At 46.4% G+C, this 22,154-nt stretch overlaps 1 protein-coding gene across 13 annotated transcripts in view; it reads right to left on the minus strand.

Annotated features, from left to right (window-relative positions):
* TNIK (TRAF2 and NCK interacting kinase) overlaps positions 1–22,154 on the minus strand; it is a 405,472-nt gene that overhangs the window by 79,642 nt on the left and 303,676 nt on the right. For all 13 annotated transcript variants that reach the window (XM_086394188.1, XM_086394149.1, XM_086394139.1 and 10 more), the window contains one exon: positions 20,521–20,725. In XM_086394188.1, the coding sequence (XP_086250314.1) occupies positions 20,521–20,725 (205 nt within the window). The remainder of the gene's footprint in view (positions 1–20,520; positions 20,726–22,154) is intronic.

Consider the following 22,154-nt stretch of genomic DNA (forward strand, 5'->3'; position numbering starts at 1 on the left):
CATCTGAATGCAGAGTTCCAAAGAATAGCAAGAGATAAGAAAGCCTTCCTCAGTGATCAATGCAAAGAAACAGAGGAAAACAACAGAATGGGAAAAACTAGAGATCTCTTCAAGAAAATTAGAGATACCAAGGGAACATTTCATACAAAGATGGGCTCGAAAAAGAACAGAAATGGTATGGACCTAACAGAAGCAGAAGATATTAAGAAGAGATGGCAAGAATACACAGAAGAACTGTACAAAAAAGATCTGCATGATCCAGATAATCATGATGGTGTCATCACTGACCTAGAGCCAGACATCCTGGAATGTGAAGTCAAGTGGGCCTTAGAAAGCATCACTATGAACAAAGCTAGTGGAGGTGATGGAATTCCAGTTGAGCTATTTCAAATCCTGGAAGATGATGCTGTGAAAGTGCTGCACTCAATATGCCAGCAAATGTGGAAAACTCAGCAGTGGCCACAGGACTGGAAAAGGTCAGTTTTCATTCCAATCCCAAAGAAAGGCAATGCCAAAGAATGCTCAAACTACTGCACAATTGTACTCATCTCACACGCTAGTAAAGTAATGCTCAAAATTCTCCAAGCCAGGCTTCAGCAATGCGTGAACCGGGAACTGATGTTCAAGCTGGTTTTAGAAAAGGCAGAAGAACGAGAGATCAAATTGCCAACATCTGCTGGATCATGGAAAAAGCAAGAGAGTTCCAGAAAAACATCTATTTCTGCTTTATTGACTATGCCAAAGCCTTTGACTGTGTGGATCACAAGAAACTGTGGAAAACTCTGAAAGAGATGGGAATACCAGACCACCTGATCTGCCTGTTGAGAAATTTGTATGCAGGTCAGGAAGCAGCAGTTAGAACTGGACATGGAACAACAGGCTGGTTCCAAATAGGAACAGGAGTACATCAAGGCTGTATATTGTCCACCCTGCTTATTTAACTTATATGCAGAGTACATCATGAGAAATGCTGGACTGGAAGAAGCACGAGCTGGAATCAAGATTGCTGGGAGAAATATCAATAACCTCAGATATGCAGATGACACCACCCTTATGGCAGAAAGTGAAGAGGAACTAAAAAGCCTCTTGATGAAAGTGAAAGTGGAGAGTGAAAAAGGTGGCTTAAAGCTCAACATTCAGAAAACGAAGATCATTGCATCCAGTCCAGCATGGATGCGATGATCTTCATGGGAAATAGATGGGGAAACAGTGGAAACAGTGTCAGACTTTATTTTGGGGGGCTCCAAAATCAATGCAGATGGTGACTGCAGCCATGAAATTAAAAGACGCTTACTCCTTGGAAGGAGAGTTATGACCAACCGAGACAGCATATTGAAAAGCACAGACATTACTTTACCAACAAAGCTTTGTCTAGTCAAGGCTATGGTTTTTCCCGTGGTCATGTATGGATATGAGAGTTGGACTGTGAAGAAGGCTGAGCGCCGAAGAATTGATGCTTTTGAAGTGTGGTGTTGGAGAAGACTCTTGAGAGTCCCTTGGACTGCAAGAAGATCCAACCAGTCCATTCTGAAGGAGATCAGCCCTGGGATTTCTTTGGAAGGAATGACGGTAAAGCTGAAACTCCAGTACTTTGGCTACCTCATGTGAAGAGTTGACTCATTGGAAAAGACTCTGATGCTGGGAGGGATTAGGGGCAGGAGGAGAAGGGGATGACAGAGGATGAGATGGCTGGATGGCATCACTGACTTGATGGATGTGAGTCTGAGTGAACTCCGGGAGTTGGTGATGGACAGGGAGGCCTGGCATGCTGCGATTCATGGGGTGGCAGAGTCAGACTTGACTGAGCAACCGAACTGAACTGAACTGAGGGCATAAAGGGCTTCGCTGGTGGCTCCGATGGTAAAGAAACTGCCTGTAATGAAGGAGATCTGCGTTAGTTCTTGAGTTGGGAAGATTCCCTGGAGAAGGGAATGGCAACCCACTCCACCATTCTTGCCTGGAAAATTCCATGGATAGAGGAGCTTGGCGGGTTACAGTCCATGCGGTTGTAAAAGTTGGGCATGACTGACTTAGTGACTAAACCACCAGGGCATGTACAGATGAAGAAAGTAAAAACCAGAGAAGTGAAATGACATGTTCAAGGCTATATAGTAATGATGGCTGAGCATGCAACAGAATCCACTAACTCCCACCTAGTCCATTCCCCTTTCTAATACACTATGCTGTCTTTATTTTCTGGAGTGTTCACAAGTCAGTGTCAATTTCAACCTGTCACTCAAGCAAGACTGTGAGCTCAGGAACCATCACCATCTCATACAATCACCATGCCTCTGAAAGTGACACCGTGGCCAGCACCTTTCATGCTTTATCTTATTTAATTTTCAGAAAAATTTTCTGAGATAGATACTATAGTACTATTATCCCCCATTAGATGAGAAAACAGAGGCATGGAGAGATTAAGTAGTTGTTCAAGGTCTTACTCATATGCAAGGTCATACTGAGTAAATGGTAAAGCTTGATTTGAAAGCCTGACAACATGACTCCAGTCTGAACTCCATCAGAACAGAAGATGAAGAGGCAACAGGAGTGACAGATCATAATTAATCCAGCTCTTCATTATACTCTCAGTAAAGGAGAACATCTCAAGAGTAGGGACAGGAGCCAAGGGTTCTCAGCCAGGGATGGTACCATCCCCCAATCCCTGGAGCATGTGGCATGTGCGGGGGCATGTAGAAGATTTTCCAGTTGTTCCAGTAACTGGGAGGTCATAACTGGCATTTAGCCAGGGATGCTAAACACCCCACAATGTGTGGGACACACATACATTACAAAGTATTTTCCCTGACCACACGCCTTTTGAGAAATACTGAAGCCTCTTTGGGTAGGAGCCCGGTACCAACATTAGGGTTTCTTCTTCCTCAAATATGGGGTTTGGAGGGGCTGACCAGAGGGTCTCTTCCCCTACAACAGTCTCAACAGCACTTGGCTGAAGAAACATGAGTATCCAAGAGAAGATGGACTGTGACTGTGTCACATTGATGAGCTGGCTCTAAAAAACCTGGAAAACAGCTCTCTAGTACAAAAACTTTGTTCCAGCCCCAGCTAAACCAATGACAGATATTCAAAGCTTCCCAAAGAAGCCCCTTCTTGGCACCTGCAATCTCTTAGACCTGCTCTCTTCCAATAACCTCCAAGGATCATTTGAGACTCAATGTCTGTCATTTCCAGAACAAGAGTTCCTTGTCCATCTTAGATAGTAGGTGATGGGGAGCTTCTGGAAGACTACAGGTACATGCCATCAAATGTCTTGACCAGATCTGCATTTTCAAAAGGGCTTCTGCTGCTGCTGCTGCTGCTGCTGCTAAGTCGCTTCAGTCGTGTCCGACTCTGTGTGACCCCAGAGACGGCAGCCCACCAGGCTCCCCCGTCCCTGGGATTCTCCAGGCAAGAACACTGGAGTGGGTTGCCATTTCCTTCTCCAATGCATGAAAGGAAAAGTGAAAGGGAAGTCGCTCAGTCGTGTCCAACTCTTAGCGACCCCATGGACTGCAGCCTACCAGGCACCTCCGTCCATGGGATTTTCCAGGTGAGAGTACTGGAGTGGGGTGCCATTGCCTTCTCCAAAAGGGCTTCTACCTGCCCCGAAATGGGCAGGACCAGAAGCTGAGACTGCAACGTGTGGCCATGTGATGGGTCCAGGGCACCCACGAGCTAAGCAAAGGCAGCCAGAGACTCCAGGTTTGTTATTATTTTTTTTCCCCCATGTTTGTTATCGCTGCTGAGACACAGGCAAAAGGAGGAAAAACTAAAAAACTGTCTGGATTTCCAGTCAGTGCAAGGACTGTAGCGGAGGTCAATTTAGAAGAAGAAATTAGAATTAGGCAAAAATAAAATGGGCAAAATTTGGTGACTGTGGGGCATGTGAGGCTGAGTGGTGAGTGAATTTCTGGCCCAGGAGCGTGGCAGATGGTGTGATACAGAAGTTTAGGGAAGGGATGAGGCATGTGCTGGGGAAGAGAAATGAGTCAAGTTCCAGACAAGTGATTATTTGTTTTACAGAAAAATAATACAGGAGGATGGGAGTAGAAAACATTGTCATACGAACTGACTGAATAATTCGGATTAAAGACCCAAAACAGAGATATTTCCAACACTCAACCAAAGTGAATCAATGCCAGCACAGAGAATAAAATAATTATGTGTACAGATCTGGCTCCTGGCAGGAAACAGCCCTAATTTAGCTAACATTTCAAGCTTTTTTTACTCCTACCATCAGTCTCTTTCTTGAGGAAAAAAATATAATCAAGGCTTTTGACGATTTAGCTGATTTTTCTGTGAAGGATGTGTGCATTTCCAACCCCCTTTTTAGGAATCGATAATGTTTGATAATGACACGCCACTCAGGTCCCTATGCAAGGTATACACAGTATCGATTGCAACTCAGGAGGGTCTGAGCTCCCTGAATACTCTGTCGTTTCTAAGAAAGACACTCGAAAGTGACTAATAATTAATAATGATCTCATCTGGCTCAGTCACCGCTAAGGCACGGAGGCCTCTGCCAGGGCTTCGGCTCCCGCGGTGAGACTGGAAAAACAAATCACTTCTCCAACCTTCTGAAGGCACTGTGCCAATTCCAGCTGCCATGGCTCAATGTTAACGCCTTTCCAGGAAAAATGTTTGCGCTCTCTCCTCCCGGCGGTGGGACGGTTTGAGGGGACACAACACAGGTCCAAGAAAGACCAAGTCCCCGGCCTCCAGCAGACAGCTTTACAAAGATCTGAGGACTTTTGCTGGAAGCAGCAATTGAGGGCAAGGCCTGTGTTTGATCCCCACTGGACTGCCCAGCCCCTCACCAGGGGCCTGGCACCTGGCCAGTACAGAGATTTTGTTGAACTAAACCAAGCATGAAACTCAGGGCAAAAGAAGACAGTACAGTACCATTTGGTGGCCAGTGGTAAAGAATCTGCCTGTGTGACTTAGCACGCACACACACCAATGCAGGAGATGCAGGTTCGATCCCTGGGTCGGAAAAATCCTCTGGAGAAGGAAATGGCAATCCACTCCAGTATTCCTGCCTGGGAAATCCCATGGACAGAGGACCCTGGTGGGCTACAGTCCATGGGGTTGCAAAGAGTCGGACAAGACTGAGCAACTGAACAACAACAATAATAGTACCATCTGGGGAGGGATTTCTATTCTTATCAGTACTTATAGTTTAGAGCACACTGCGCCTTACCTTATGGTTATCTGAGATGTCTCAACTACTCCTCAGTAGATTGTGGACAGGGTCTCTGATGTACTCCGTTTTTTACCTCCTACTATATCCCATAAAGGATCCGATACCATTGCTGTCTATTGTCTTACATTCTATAGATGGAGCACCAAGAGAAAAGAAGAAGGGCTCCCAGAACCTCAGGCCACTCCTTCACCCTTTGATGCCCTCCTGGGCCAGAATATTTATTTATGCTGAGTATAGGCAAGGCTTGGAATGCTTTTCTAAAAAGAGCCACCCGTGATGGGCACTGGCATGGGATTTATTTTCCATCCTAGAGAAAGGAAGAAAAATAAAATAAGAGAATAAGACTCAGGGAGTCAAATTGAAGCTCAGAGAAATATACTGTTCCATGTCACACAGCTGGAAAATGGTGGCACCTCCAAGCAAGCCCAAGGCAGTCTCACTCCACATCCTTTCCACTCTACACCCTACTATTTCCTGATCCCTAGTACTTGAAAGAATACTTTATCCATTGGAGATGTATCCAATCCAGATAGGCTATCTCACTGCTTTTTTCTACTTACTGAATGTTCAGGTCGAATCTGAGTTTGAGTCTTAAGACATTCTGGTAGATTTGGGGAAAACACGATGCCTTTGTGTACAGGTTTTGAGGCCTTCTATCTTTTACACATATCAAGTTTCCCATTATACAGACTCAGAGGTAACACCCACATTTGAGAATTAATATCCCATAGCTGCAAAAAGACAGATCATTGCAGGGAAGACAGTAGTTATGAGAGGCCACAGGACTTGGGGGAAAGAATGCTGGATCAGAAATAGAAAGACTAGATTCCAGTCCTGTTCTGCCACTGATATTAATGCAAACACTGCAGACCACCCAGTCACAGTAAATATTTGTTTAATGAATGAGGGAATGCTGTATGACCTTGAGTGAATCACCTTAACTCACACCTTCAATGAGGGGGCAGATTAGGTGATCATACACGTCTGTTCATTCAAAGAGTCTAAGTAAGAATGTGCTACATTGGAAAGTAAAAATTGACTAATTCAGAATGAGAAGTGAGGCAAAGCAGAATTCTGCCTGCTCTTGGAGACCTCCACTCTTTTCATCCTGGGTGACCCCCTGGAAGTGGTGAGACGGGACCCTACTGACTGTGGAAGACCAGAGGCAGCCTCCAGAGGACAGCACAGCAGCCAGTGCAGGATCAAGTCAGGCTCCTTGGGAAGTGCGTCAAACCATCCCCTTGACACAGGGGCTCTCGGTTCAACAACACTCAAAATGAAAGGCTCCAGCGTGGTCTTTTGAGTTGACCACAGGGCATACATGCCCCCTCGCTTAAATAGGACTGTTCTGTGTAAACTTGGCAGGAGCAGAATTTGTGATGAGAGGGATCAAGCTTCTGGGCATTCCACTTGCCCACTTTAACATTTGTGAACATTGCCATTTGGGAAAGACCACTGCATACCATCCACTGCAGGGGAAAAGGCCTGATTCCTTGCAACTGACTCTGGCATTCCAAGCCTTTTTTATAGGATGGTTGTGAGAGTGATGCTGAAGTAGTCTGCCAACTCTGAATTCACTATACAACAAAGTAATCAGAATCACAACAAAGAACAGTAATTATTCACGATAAGAACAAATGGTTTTGTAGAGCCTCCTATGATGCCAGGCACTAAGCCCTTCACTCAGAGTCACTCATTTAGTTCTCACCACAACCTTTTAGGCACACACTGCCATCATTATCCCCACTTGACAGGTAAGGAAACCGAGGCACACACAGGCCAATGTCTTGCCCAAGCTCACTCAGCTGGTGGTGCAAAGCCAGGTCTACATTCTGCATCTGGCTTTTTGAGATGCTGCCTCTACGGATCTGAAAGACATCTATGGTGAAGATACCTACATATACAAAGTGAAGGATGTTGGTTGTATGAATGGTTTCTCAAGTGGCCATTTTCCATCTTTTCCTCACAGAAACAGCAATCAGAGAACCACTGAGAAAACTAGTCCAACTAGATATACCTGATTCTTTTCTTTTTATATCTATTGAGTGAATGAGTGAATGACGTTGCTCAGTCATGTCCACTTCTTTGTGACCCATGGACTGTGGCTTACCAGGCTCCTCTGTCTATGGGATTTTTCAGGCAAGAGTACTGGAGTGGATTGCCATTTCCTTCTCCAGAGGATCTTCCTGACCCAGGGATCGAACCTGGGTCTCCTGCATTGTAGGCAGATGCTTTACCGTCTGAGCCACCAGGGAAATCTTATATCTACTATACACTATTAAAGATAAACCATCCAACCTACTAATTTACAATTTTCCTGGAAGATTAACAGCCTACATGAAACTCTTCCTCTTACTCCCCAGCCAGCTTCTGATCAGTAGGCAGCCTCATGGCTAAACATCGTATGAGCATATATGTGCCAAACTGGTCTTTAAGCATGTAGAATGGAGAACCAAAGTTCTAAGCACACTGAGCTTAGGGAAGGCTTCATAAAGAATTCCGGTACTGCCTCTTTGGATGCTGGGCAGTGTGATTATTTCAGGAGCTCTTATTACCTTTGAGCTGCAGTTTCTTTAGGGAGACTCTGTACTTGGGTTTTCCTGGGTTTCATATAAAGGAACAAGATGGCCCTGTGGACATCCTGGGTACCTATGACTCCTATAGGTTAGTGTAAAAGTCAAGTGCAGATGCAACTCTCAAATTTCTGCTGCAACCATCATTCTGAAGACTTAACATAAGACTCTCATATTGAAGCTATGAAAAGAAGCCCATTATACACCAGTTTATTAATACAATGTCTATAGAGAAGGTCACTGCTGCTTATCTGGGATGCTGGTGAATGTGCTAAATTATATCATATGGAGAAAGGGTGCAGGAACTGGTGACATTTGGGCAAGATGGCACCTACCATTGCCTTCAACATTTCTGGGGCTGATGTGGAAGGCACTGAGTTTTGTTTGGTATAATCTGTTTTAATGCAGGGATAGCACCAGGATTTGAATCAATAACAGGATACATTTTCTAACAGTAGGAGTTGTTCAAAAATAGAAGAGGCCACCTCAAGCCTCTAAAAATAAAAGCAGAGATGATACACTAAACAGATTAAATGACTGTGATGAATACTGTCAAAGGGACTCATGCTTTGAGAGAAGAAATGGCTTAGACCACTTTTGAGGGAGGTTCTTCATGTTCCCCAACCTCTCTGAGTCTTTGAAACTGCTCACTGACCGAAGAAAACAAGAGTGAAATGAAAACAATTGGATTTAAATGTCATATAATACTTTCTGTGAAACTATTTTGTCATAGTTGTATGATTGGGAACAACTAAGAATAATGATTGTGAAACACAAGAGATGCAAACTAGATTTAAGAGAGATTCCATGAAGACTCTGGACAATGCAAGGCTGCTGTAATGTCCATTCCTCACTATGGCTTAAAAGCAATGCCTACCATCCCTCTAAGCTGCCCTAGCTATACCAAGGGCCAGAAACTGCTTAACGCTGTTTCTCCCAACCCCCACCCCCCGGTATGAAATGCTGTGGGCTTCCCTGGTGGCTCAGCAGAAAAGAATCCGCCTGCCACGCAGAAGACACAGGAGACACAAGTTTGATCCCAGGCTTGGGAAGATCCCCTGGAGAAGGGTATGGCAACCCACTCCAGTATTCTTAGAGAATCCCATGGACAGAGGAGCTTGACAGGCTATAGTCTATAGAGTCACAAAGAGGTGGACACGACTTAAGTGACTGACCACACATGAAGTGCTATGACTATAAAGTATTACAATATCCTTCCCATTCCTTGAAAATGTAGGAAGAAGTCTGAGCAAAAGGATTTCAAATATTCAGTTCAGTTCAGTTCAGTTGCTCAGTCATGTCCAACTCTTTGCGACCCCATGAACTGCAGCACGCCAGGCCTCCCTGTCCATCACCAACTGCCAGAGTCCACCCAAACCCACATCCATCGAGTTGGTGATGCCATCTAGCCATCTCACCCTCTGTCATCCCTTTCTCCTCCTGCCCTCAATCTTTCCCAGCATCAGGGTCTTTTCCAATGAGTCAGCTCTTTGCATCAGGTAGCCAAAGTATTGGAGTTTCAGCTTCAACATCAGTCCTTCCAATGAACACCCAGGACCAATCTCCTTTGGGATGGACTGGTTGGATCTCCTTGCAGTCCAAGGGACTCTCAAAAGTCTTCTCCAACACCACAGTTCAAAAGCATCAATTCTTCGGCGCTCAGCTTTCTTTATAGCCCAACTCTCACATCCATACATGAACACTGGAAAAACCATAGCCTTGACTAGATGGACCTCTGTTGGCAAAGTAATGTCTCTGCTTTTTAATGATTTAATATGGTCATAATATTAGCAGCCCAATTTCCTCACCTGGTCAGGCAACGCCTGCCATCACAGGACCTAGGTGACAAAGCAGAGAAAACCGGACTGTTGCAAGCATGGCAAGTAAGTCAGAATAGGGAACCATTTTGGGATCCATTGGAAAGTAGGGTTTCCTGCACTCATTCCTACGGCGTCCTGAAGCACGTGCCTGAATGACATGCATGTGTGATGCAGAAGCCCATCGGAGGCCATGGGCAGGCCCTGCCCCAGGCAGTAAGCATCCACTTTGCCAGCCTGACTCCCAGCTGTTTCATAATTTCTGTTCAGTTTGTGAAATAACAGGGCAAAAGCCCAGCTAGAAAGCGTTCAGTTTTCATGCCGATGCTAACAGCGTCCAGGAAGAAAGGGCTGCTTTGCCCCCCAGCCGCGGCTGTGGCTCGCAGCCCTCATTAGGGTACCTACAGCTCATGATTAAGTGAATTAAAGGCTGCTTCTCAGCAGTGCCAGAGAATTAACACTCCAGGTCCCGAAATGGGAGACTTGTTCTTGCTCACGGTGCTTTATTCTGGTGGAGGGCCTGGGATTGTGGCCCGTGGGTAGGAATGCAGCAATCCCTGTCTCCTGCCTGCTCAGGCCACAGTTGGCTGTGGCCCTCACCTGGAAGAGAGATGACTCACAGCAGCCACACAAGGCAGACAGATGATAGGAAAGAAAACCATTCCCCTATATGGGCAACTCTTTTTCTCGATTATTCATTCAGGTACTTACTTGGTGCCAGGGACTGTTCTAAGAGCTTTGTATGTAGTACCTCATTTAACCCTCAAAACTGTTACTGTCCCATTTTACAAATGTGCAAGGCTTCCCCGGGGACTCAGTGGTAAAGAATATGCCTGTAATGCAGGAGATGCAAGAGATCTGGGTTTGATCCTTGGGTGGGGAAGATCCTCTGGAAGAGGAAAGAGCAACTCACTTCAGTATTCTTGCCTAGAGAACCTCATGGACAGAGGGGCCTGGTGGGCTACAGTCCATGGGGTCGCAGAGTTGGACATGACTGAGTGACTACAGTCATGTATTTTACGAACTACATAAAGTGGAAACTGACGCATAAAGAAGTCATGTCTTTCCAAATATATCACAAAAGTATTAAGTGGCCGCTGCTGCTGCTGCTGCTGCTGCGTCGCTTCAGTCGTGTCCGACTCTGTTGGACCCCATAGACGGCAGCCCACCAGGCTCCCCCGTCCCTGGGATTCTCCAGGCAAGAACACTGGAGTGGGTTGCCATTTCCTTCTCCAATGCATGAAAGTGAAAAGTGAAAGTGAAGTCGCTCAGTCGTGTCCGACTCTTAGCGACCCCATGGACTGCAGCCCACCAGGCTCCTCTGTCCATGGATTTTTCCAGGCAAGAATACTGGAGTGGGGTGCCATTGCCTGCAGAGCCAGGATTCAAACCCAGGATACCCTCTCTCTCACTTTTCTTTCTTCTTCTTTTTTTTTGATGTGGGCCATTTTTAAAGTCTTTATTGAATTTATTACAATATTGCTTCTGTTTTATGTTTTGACTTTTTGGTCCTGAGGCATGTGGGATCTTACCTCCCTGACCAGGTATTGAACCTGCACCCCCTGCATTGGAAGGTGAAGTCTCAACTACTGGACGACCAGTGAAGCCCCCCGGGGTAATCTCTTACAATATCCTTTACTGTCCTTTTTCTTTCTTTCTAGCAATAGGGTCCCTCCCAAAGTGCTGTGAAGCTTACTATTCAAGCATCACCAGATCTCTACCTCTTCAGGTGTTTTGTTTAGGTACCGGTAGGAGGTGAGAGCTGGTGCAGTCACGGCTGGCAACAATGGGATCATAATTACACAGTGTTGGAAGTGACAGCAAGAAATACTGATGAGAATCCATTACAAAGCAGAGTTTCCCCAGCAGAAGGTTCTCTGAGGGTTGACTAGGAAGGAGACCTTCCAAGGTGACAGCTGAGCCTGCAAGATGAGGTGCATCCAGAAGGATGAAGAGTGGGCTGTGTGCTGGCACTGGACAGCCAGGATGGCCAGCTATGTTAACAGTAGAGGCAGACCCTGGCCAGACAGCAACAAGAGGGGTGCTCTCAGAGAAGTCCTCAAAAGGAGATGGAAAAGTAAATGGGGAAGGTACATTAGAGAATGAAGGACAACAGACAATGGAAATGCTATTCAGAAAATCCTTATGCTATGCTATGCTAAGTCACTTCAGTCGTGTCCGACTCTGTGCGACCCCATAGATGGCAGCCTACCAGGCTCCCCCGTCCCTGGGATTCTCCAGGCAAGAACACTGGAGTGGGTTGCCATTTCCTTCTCCAATGCATGAAAGTGAAAAGAGAAAGTGAAGTCGCTCAGTCGTGTCCAACTCCCAGCGACCCCATGGACTGCAGCCCACCAGGCTCCTCCATCCACGGGATTTTCCAGACAAGTGTACTGGAGTGGGGTGCCATTGCCTTCTCTGCAGAAAATCCTTAAAACCAACCAAAAAAAATAACAACTCAAATCACCAGTTGCAAAATGACAATAAAATATTCACCCAACAATGTCAACCTGTTCTTCTGTCAGACATCGTGCCAACCCTTCTGTACCTATGATTCCAGCTACCTCTCAACATCCTGCCAAGTAAATAGCATATCAATTGTGTATATAAGGAAGCTGAGGGTCAGAGAGGGCAAGTAATTTGCTCAAGGTCACACAGCTAGAATGAAATCTTGGTCTCCACAGCTTCAAAGCCAGCGTACTTTGCCCCTACACTAATCTGCTAGCCAGTCAGCTGAAAACTGGATAATTTTTTTTTCCTCTTAATGAACATAACCAAATCATCCCTAGTATTCTAACAAATATTCTTTCCAATGTATGAATAAAAGTTTACCTGTTGGTACACTTGTTTTAATAAACTCAAGAAAGTTTTAGTGCTGCACATAAAAGAGTACAGTTTTGGAAATTATATCTCAGACTTCAGCCAAAGACACACACTCCAGTAATACTAACAGCTAATATTTATTGAATAAGTGCTAAGTGTTGCTGCTATTCTAGACTCATTTAGTCTTTACAATAGGCCTGAGAGGTAAATGCCATTGTTATTTCTAGTTTTACAGGCAAGGAAACGGAAAGGCACAGGAAAGTTCAAGAACTTACATCTAATATGGAAGCTAATGTCAGCCAAAATACTACCCTCAACAGAAGTTCCCCAAATGCTCTGCTGAAAGAAGCTCCCCTTGGCAGGATTGTCGCTCACTGACTCTTGAAGAGACACGTAACTTCCCCTGGTTCCCCTCCCCTCTTTTTGGTCTGAAAGCATCTGGGACAAACTTCTTAGGTCCCAAAGAGTAACCTTTCCCGCCAGTGGCTTTCCTGGGCTGGGGCTCCAGCTGCCGCAGCTTTTGTGAGGCTGGCCTAGTCACCTGAGTGAAAGCGAATACTGAGAGATGATGTGAGCAAATCTGACCACAATGGACCAGCAGGTAATTAGGATAGGTTCTCCGAATGGAAGCATGAGATGGTGCCTGTTAGCCATGTTTAACCTGGATTCGACGAGTCCGTCGAGTGTGAGATCTGTGTAGCTTTTGCGTGTGTGCTCAGTCACTTCCATCGTGTCCTACTCTTTGCGACCCCATGGACTGTAGTCCGCCAGGCTCCTCTGTCCATGAGATTCTCCAGGCAAGAATATTGGAGTGGGTAGCCATGCCCTCCTTCAGGGAATCTTCCTGACTCTTGCTGGTTGATAAAGCCAAGTCTTTCACAACCATTTTCCTGGTGAATCCTCACAACAGGTTTGGTGGTGGGAACACACTTTGTTAGAAGCCTTCCTGTAGAGCCCAGTAAGCTCTGTGGGGACCAGAGAGTTGCCCAGGCAAGCAGGTGGCACACAGTGGCCCAAATCCAGACCTTCTGCCTTGCTGAGCAGGTTGCTTCCCCTCCCCCAAAGCAGAGAGGAAGCGACTGTGTTCTCAAGAGAGTACTACACCAAAACTATATTTTGGATGTCCTATTTGTTACTGAAATGAAGAGATGCTGTTGGCTCACTCCTTTGGTCAGCATCCTGCAGAGCTGCCCCTATAACTCTATTCTCCACTTGAATATTTGGTTTTCTCTGCAACAACATCAAACCTACATCTTCGTTAGTCTTCTGTGCTCAATACTTCTGCTCTACTCTAGTTCTCAGAGAATTTAGTTCCCAGACTCTCATCCTCTCAATGTCTACTTCCATGACCATAAACCGTAATTCCCATCTTTCTCCCCATTCTTGATCCTTCTTCTATGACTCTATCTATATAATCCAATTGCATCTTTGATATTGCCAATGGCTGCTCCATACGTATCTATTTTTAAATTTTTTATTTACTTATTTATTTGCTTTTGGCTCTGCAGGATCTTCGTTGCTGCATGGGCTTTTCTCCAGCCCCAGTGAGTTGGGGCTAGGCTATTCTGTAGTTGTGACGCGCAGGCTTCTCATTGTGGTGGCTCCTGTTGGGGAGCACAGGCTCTAGGGCGCACAGGCTTCAGTAGTTGTGGTGTGTGAGCGCAGTAGTTGCAGTTCTCAGGCTCTAGAGCACAGGCTCAATAGTTGTGGTGCACAGGCTTAGCTGTTGTGCAGCAAGTGGGATCCTCCTGGACCAGGGAGCAAAGCTGTGTTTTCCACATGGGTAGGTGGATTCTTTACCACTGAGCCACGAGGAAGGCCCGGATGCATCTTTAACTTACTGGTGTAACTTACTACATTCCAAACCAATCTCATCCTTTGCACCCAAACCTGGTCTGCCATTTGAATGCTCCAGCCTGACACTGGGGAACCTTCTGTGACCACCACCCTTCTTCATGGAAGACATCTGATCAACGACCACGTCCTGCACGATCTATACACTTCATCTCTCTCAAATACGCCCATCTCCATCTCCACCTTCCATCCTCCTCCACCTCTCCATCTCTTTCCTCCATCTCCACCCAACCACCATCCACCTGAAAGCACCGCCCTCTCTGGCCTGGGCTAACCAGTCTCTCCTATCCACTGCTGCTTCCTCCCAATCACTTTCATTGTAGCAACTGAAGTTTCACTTTAAAAATGCAGATCCGGTCACATCCCCTTGGTTGAAATACGTCAACGACTTCCCATGATTCTTAGAGCAAAATATGACATCCTTAACCAGGCTTATGAAGCCCAGCAACACTATGCCTTGGCTTCCCTCCCTAGCATCCCTGCATGCCCCACACTGCCTTTGGCTGGATACTGACCGACAGGCCTCCACGCCAGTCTAGGTGCCCACTCCCACAGCCTGCTCCCGTACCACACTATTCTTTTCTACCATAGCAATCTGGCAATTTGGCAACTAATGAATGGTTGGTTGGATGATTATTTGCCCAATGCCAGTCTCCCTCACAGATCTCATCTGTACAAGGGCAAGCCATTCCCAGTGTCCAGCATGGTTGTCTGCACAGTGGAGCTAAGCATTCACTAAATTTGTCAAGTGACTGCCTGTAGGAAAAGGCAGTCACTTGAATTTAAAAAGTTTTAATTTAACTGCATGCTTAAACAAAGAAACATTTGAGCCTATAGTCTCTAAAAGCCCCATATTGTATGCTTAGTCACTCAGTTATGTCCAACTCTTTGCGACCCCATGGACTGTAGCCTGCCAGGCTCTTCTGTCCATAGCGATTCTCCAGGCAAGAATATTGGAGTGGGTTGCCACGCCCTCCTCCAAGGGATCTTCCCAACCCAGGAATCGAACCCAGGTCTCCCACGTTGCGAGTGGTTTCTTTACTGTCTGAGCCACCAGGTAAGCCCTAAAAGCCCCAGGCACTCATAATAAAAAGTTAGAGGCCTATAGGGAATTTTAGACTCCAGGCTCTCATTTCGTATGTCAGTGCCCAACTATTACTGGACAATGAGATATTTGTTGTATTTAAATTTTTTTTCTGGTGATGGAACCAAAATGATATTAATATCTTCTAGCTAGTTTTTATAACTGGTTGATGTCACTATGGCCTTGAGGCACCAAATGAGATCTAGGTGGCTTAAAGATTAAAACTTACCACCATGGAGCAGGTTGGTGCTCCTGGGGTCAGTGTCATTCATTTCTGTGACTGAAAGATACTCTCCCCAGAATGAGGGTATAGAGGGCTCTCAGCAAGTTGAAAAATATATATAGTAATTACGAATATCATTTCAAAACTCTTGAGAAGAATCAAGCATCACAAATCATCTTCCCAAGGTTAGTCTGAAAAGATGACCAGAGTAGGCACCCCAGTACCTCAAGGTCCTGATTCCTGGACTCTGACTCTATGGAAAGTTGTTCATTGTCTAAGCCAAGAGTCAGAAATTTTTATTGAACTGAGTAAAGATAGAGGAAGCCCTCTATGTGCTTTTTCTCATTATTGATGGGCTCATTCAGCTTAGCTAGGTTTAATCAGATTCCTGGAACTTAGTTATAAATTGCACTTTATTATTGGTCAAAGAGGAGTTGTGTGCCTACCATTTAACTGGCCTGAAGCCACGTCCTTTTCATGAAGCTGATAAATGACCACAATTCAGTGTACAGTCAAAGTCCTTCTAAGAATACACAGATCCTGATTTAGAACCTAGCCAGAACCACATGCTTACCTAAAAATAGCAAAGGACAGGCAGGGATTCCTTAGAAACCTCTGGTCAGAGGTGACATTTGAAATCACTGTGGAAGTTGAAGAGCACAACCTACACAGCCTCATGTCACCAAAGGGTTGTCTGTGTGCCCGCTCAGTGGTTCAGTTGTTTTAGACTCTTTGAGACCCCCTGGACTGTAGCCCACCAGGCTCCTCTGGCCATGGAATTTACCAGGCAAAAATACTGATGTGGGTGGCCATTTCCTACTGGTGGTCAGGGAATCTTCCTGACCCAGGGATCAAAACTGTGTTTCCTGCATTGGCAGGCAGGTTCTTTACCACTGTGCCACCTGGGGAAGCCCAAATGAGGTGTCCGAAGGGCCTTTATTTGGAAAAGGGAATGTATATTGCAGGATGCCAGCACAAGGCCACCTGACTCACAATGAAGTGAAAATCACAAGCCTAACTACGGACTTTGGCTGCTTCTCTGTGACCATGTGGTGTGAGTTCCTACTCAGAACCAGAACCAGCAGTCGTCACCAGGGCAGGGCAGCAGGCATGGACGGGATCCAGCAGGACAGGAGGCAGGAGAGATGTCCTGACGGTAGGGACAGTCATTACTCAGGGGTTCACAACTTACAGCCATCTGAATATTTAGCATTTCTTTGTTTCTCTATTGAGGAATAGGGGTAAGAGAAAGGATCAAAAGCTAAAGGCGGTAGAATCTCTTGATGCCTTGTGGTTACAAGCATTTCTGCTTCTGGTGAGAAGCTGGAGTGCATGAGCGTGGCTGCCCAGAGCAAAGAATTGCCGTGCACGCCTTCTGTGCCTGCAGGGACATAGAGGGTGTGCCCCCCGGATGCTGTGCTCCACTGAGTCTGAATTTTCTCTTGCATCCATTAGAGGCTCCAGAAAATGCAGCAAAAAACAGACACGAGGAGGCCTTGGCAGGAGCTCTGACTGGGAGACTGAGAGACAGAATCCAGTTCAAAGATGAGCACCTACTGGGCACGGCTTATTTGACCTTGCTCAGAGATCCTTAAATTCTCAGCGTAAAAGACCACAGAAGCTGGGGCCAGGAGAAGACTATGGAAAAGCACACTGACCCTGGCTTACCAAGGGAGAGGCAGGACAGACACAGTGACAGTGGCTGGGCTCTGGAGTCCAATCCACTGGGTTTGAAACCTGGTTTTGTCTCAAGCTGTGTGACTGTTAGCAAGTTGTCAACCTCTCTGAGACTCAGCTGCTTTATCTTTAGACCGGGGAATTACTGCGAAGATTAAATGAAACAACTCACATGAAGGACTGGACAGAGTCTCTGTCCTATGGTTAAGTGCTTTATAATTGTTAAGAATTGTCATTCTAGCAGCTTGATGAAAAGAAAAAAAAACATACAATGTTAAATATGTCATAATAAGAAAATCTAAAACAAAATAATATGATGCATTCTCTGAAAAGACTTTGCGCCAACTGAGGATCTAGGTTCAAAGGCCAAGAGTTCTTGTGTAAAAATTTTTTAAAAAGAAGAAAATCTATATGTGTGTGTATGTGCATACACATGTACATGTCTGCCTTCTCGACTATGTTAAATGTTTTATGGGATGACAGTGGGGACTTTCTAAGTTGAATGGTAAATGCCTTTGTGCTCAGCTGTGTCTGATTCTTTGCAGCTCTATGGACTTAGACTGTCAGGCTCCTCTATCTTTGGAATTTTCCAGGCAAGAATACTGGAGCGGGTTGCCATTACCTCCAGGGGATCTTCCCAACCCAGGGATCAAACCCATGTCTCTTGCATCTCCTGCATTGGCAAGTAGGTTCTATACCACCTTGGGAAGCCCAAATGCCTTTAGCCTGAGACTAAGTGTGGCAAATCACTAGGTAAGGAACTCATCAGCCAGACAGGGAAAATGCAAATGGTCAAGATTTTGAGTGTGATGCTCCAATGAGGTGCAGGCCTTGGGAAATGCTCTTGGAAGGAATAAAACACAAGCCAGGAAAGAAGCAGGAAAGGCAGGACTAGGGAGGACTGCCTGGCTCAGAAGAAAGGTCTGATTAGAAGTCAGGAGGAATAAGTCTTGGATCCAAACAGTAGAGGCCCTTGGCCCTCGGGAGACTCAAGAGACTGAAGGAAATGGTGCACTGCTGGGCTGGACGCCCCTATAAGAGGCTGCAGCCTGCCTGGGTTGGCGGAAGGAGGTGATATTGAGGGATGCCTGAGAGGACCTGTCTGAGAATTTCAGTGTGTGCCCAAGAGAGTAACCGGAGGTGATGCAGGCACCTTCACTTCTCCACTTTGGACTTCACTTCTGAGAGCTGGCTAATTAACACCCACACCTCCCTTCGCCCTGCCCTAGCTGTCTCCTTTGAAGGCATCCGCCTCTAGCATGATAGCACCTCTGTCTACAGCAGTGTAGTTCTGAGAACAGAGAACAGTAGGTGACCTTCAAACCTCTCATGGGCTGAGTGTGCGTCATGCCGACAACATCCTAGACTTACTTAGATTGGAAAGAGCTTCATTTGCCTGCTGCTGTGTGCAGATGCTTACCAGGTTCAGTTGTGCAGATCACAGTTCAAGGCTCTGATTACATAGCTATACCTACTGCCTCAGGGCCTGCGTGGCTAATGGAAAGCGGGGAGACCTGGGTGTGAATCCTGACTTTGTACTTCCTGGCTCTGTGACATGGGACCAATGACTTCTCCTCCTTGAACCTCAGTTTTTCCTTCATTAAATGGAGATACGTGCTCCTTGCACAAGAGATCAAGATACATATAAAGAGAGGATAGCAGGTGATGAGATCCTGGGTTAAGCAAAGCATTTCCCCCAGTGTTTGGCACAAAGAAGTCATTCAATCATTGTAACTGTTGGGTGTTGCTGGTCTGCATATTAACACTCCAGGGACATAGTGAGGTTGATGGGATTTATTGCAAATGGGAATGGAGGCCCTCACTGATTTAAGCCAGGAAGGCCAGACCTGGATGTACCATTTAAAAAGCAATCTGCTCCCGGAGTCTGCGATTCACCACCCTCTGACTGCAGTGGCCACTTGACGGAGAAAGTGAATTGCAGTAAACTGTTAATGAGGAGCAAGATGGTGTTTGGGAGAATCGTAAAATCACTCCCCCATTACCGTGCACGGTGAACCTTTCATCTGCCATCCAACGTCCCCAACAGCTATGGTTGCTCAGCTTCCTAATTGTCTAGAGACTTTGATTTACCTGGCACAGGAAGGAGGCTTTAATAAACAAACATCTGTAAGACCACACGTGAGAGTCTGGCCCAGGATAAGCCGTGCAGAAAAGCCTGGCTGGTGGTACAGGTTCCCTCACAGATGAAGCACACCTGCTGGCGAAGGCAAGTCATGTCCACTAGCTACAGGACAGGCTTCTCTAGAAAGAGAGAGCCATAGGGTGGGCAAGGCTTGCTTTGCGTTGAACACCTATATCAAGGTGTGTGTGGAAGGACTTGTGAAATGCCTTCTCCAGCATTCAGAACAGTAACAGAACAGTAGCAGCAGGCAGGCCCTGCTTTTCCATACTTGACATTTCACTTCTCTGCCAGGTCTCTGCCTGGTTCACTGTGTTCTAATTAACGCCTATATTCTACCTCTTGATCACTGACTCATTCACTCATATATTAGCTCCTTCATTCCACAAATATTTAGGAGGCGTCTAGTATGTAATGGGTACTGTTTTAGACACTGATATCTAGATACATGGGGCTTTCCTGGTGGCTCAGATGGTAAGGAATCCGCCTGCAATGCAGGAGACCTGGATTTGATCCTTGGGTTGGGAAGATCCACTGGAGAAGGGAATAGCAACCCACTCCAGTATTCTGGCCTGGAGAATCCCATGGACAGAGGAGCCTGGCGGGCTACAGTCCATGAGGTCGCAAAGAATCAGATACAACTGAGTGACTAAGCACATTCACATCTAGATACATAATACTGAGATACATAGTGATAAAAGGGGGAAAAAAAAGAGAGATACAATAGGGATAAAACATCCTGTCCACAAAGAGCTTACTTTCTAGTGGGAGAGACAGACATATGACACATAAAGTACACAGGTGTGAAGGTGATTAATGATACATAAGAAAAAACTCAACAGGGAAGGGCGACAGGACATGATAGAGGGAGGGGCTGAGATTTTAAGTGAGGGAGTCAAGGAAGTCTCACTAAGAAGGTGATACCTGCGTAGACTGGAAGGGGCTGAACCCTTCACCTGTCTTTCTGATGTGACCACACCAAGGCCACACCATCCCCACTGGTAAAGTGCCCTTGGCCACCTCCTCCTTCGTAGTTCAGGTGTGAGTGCTCCAAGCAGGCTGCAGCCTCAGGAGGGTGACCGAGGGCCACGGTGGACACCCAGGAAGGGACTCCAGGGCACGTCCTCACCTCCTCCAGCCGCCGCCGCTGCTCCTTCTGCTCCTCGATGCGCTTCTGGCGCTCGGCCAGCAGCTGCCGCTTATGCTCCTCGTTCTCCCGCTGCTGCTGCTCCAGCTGCTGCCGCCGCAGGGCCTCAGACCGCTCCTTGTTGGCCAGCTGGAGCCTCAGGAAGTCCCGCCGCAGCGTTGACTCCCCGGGCAGGTTGAGAATGGAGCTGCGGGCAGGAGAGAGAGACCGATCAGGGCCCACTCTGGGTGGGGTCATTGCTACCCCGGGGTCCCCGTGGAGAAGGAGAGCCAAGCACGGGCTCTCTGAGCCTCCATCATTTCCACCGCTCACCTTGGCAAAGAAAGAGTCCAGGGAACTAACTCAAGTTCAGCCTCCCCTTCAGTGTGATTACTGCAGGCACAGGCTGTCTCCATCGACATAGAGCTGTCCCATTCCTCAATTCATCACTTCTCTCCAGGATGGTCCACAGAGCTCCTTCCTCACCCTCTATTTCTAAAAGCTTTTTTGAGTACTGTAAGCCCTGAGCCCCAGACTGGTTTATTTTCACTTTTAAGAAGGAACTAACCAAGAACTAGGCCAAAAAATAAAAATGAATAATCAGAAGCAGCGAGGAAATCTGCTCTATATAGATGGACACATCCTCAACCACTTCACCTCCTAGAACACAAGCTACAGACCCCTTGGTTCTGCATAGCAGCCCAGCCAGGAGGGGAATGTTCCTACTTGTTCAAACAGACCTAGTCTTTTTAATATTTCTGGCAGCTTCCTCTTGAGATAAATCCATTAAATAATCACTGAATGTCTACTATGTGGCAGGCACTGTAATAGGCTCTAGTGGATACAGCAGTAACTAAACATATTCTCTCTAGTTATTTTCTTGTGGGGAAGGGAGACAAATAACCAGACAAATTCTACAAACAACATCATTCCAGATGTTAATAGGCTCTACAGAAGACAAAAAAGTGTAAGTTTTAAGAGGGACAGGGGCAGGGAGCTGGGGAGAGGATGAGGGCTCTCTTTTAGATCAGGGAAGACCTCTCCTAGAAGGTGATGGTTGAGCTAAGCCCTAAATGTTGAACACGAAGAGGAAGGGGAAGACTCTTTCGGGCAGAAGGAAAAGCAAGTTTAGAGGCCTGTCATGGCAACAAGGGTGGCCTTTGTGGGGGACTGAACCCCAAGCTGTCTTCCCAGAGCACAGTGAATGAAAGCAAGAGGGGTACAAGAGGAGGGCAGAGACGGGGAGATAGGGTAAAGCAGGAGGCTGTGGACACCACGTGTGGAACATTTATCAGCAGGAAAAGTAACAGGATCAGATTCACTTGGCTGCTCAGTAGATGCTATTCTGCAGGGTATGTGAGGGCAGGCAAGGCCACCCATTGGGCTGCTACTGCAGTGACTCTAAGGTGGAGACTAATCAGGTGGTAGTGGTGGGGTCAGAGGCTGCAAGAAGCCTTCGGGGACAGAGTTAGTAAAACCTGTTGATGGATCCAATGTGTGGAGTGAGGGATGACTTGCAGTTTTTTTCTTGGCATCTGGGCTGTGGTGGTGAGCAAACTGGGATGGGGAGTGACAGGGGAAGAGCGAGTTTTGTGGTTGACAAGGGGATCATTCTGTCTTTGAGAGCGGGCAGCATG

This window comes from Bos grunniens, chromosome 1 (assembly GCF_055505025.1).
Source record: "Bos grunniens cultivar Pamir isolate PY7600 chromosome 1, Bosgru_T2T1.0, whole genome shotgun sequence".
In the NCBI taxonomy this organism is placed as follows: domain Eukaryota; kingdom Metazoa; phylum Chordata; class Mammalia; order Artiodactyla; family Bovidae; genus Bos; species Bos grunniens.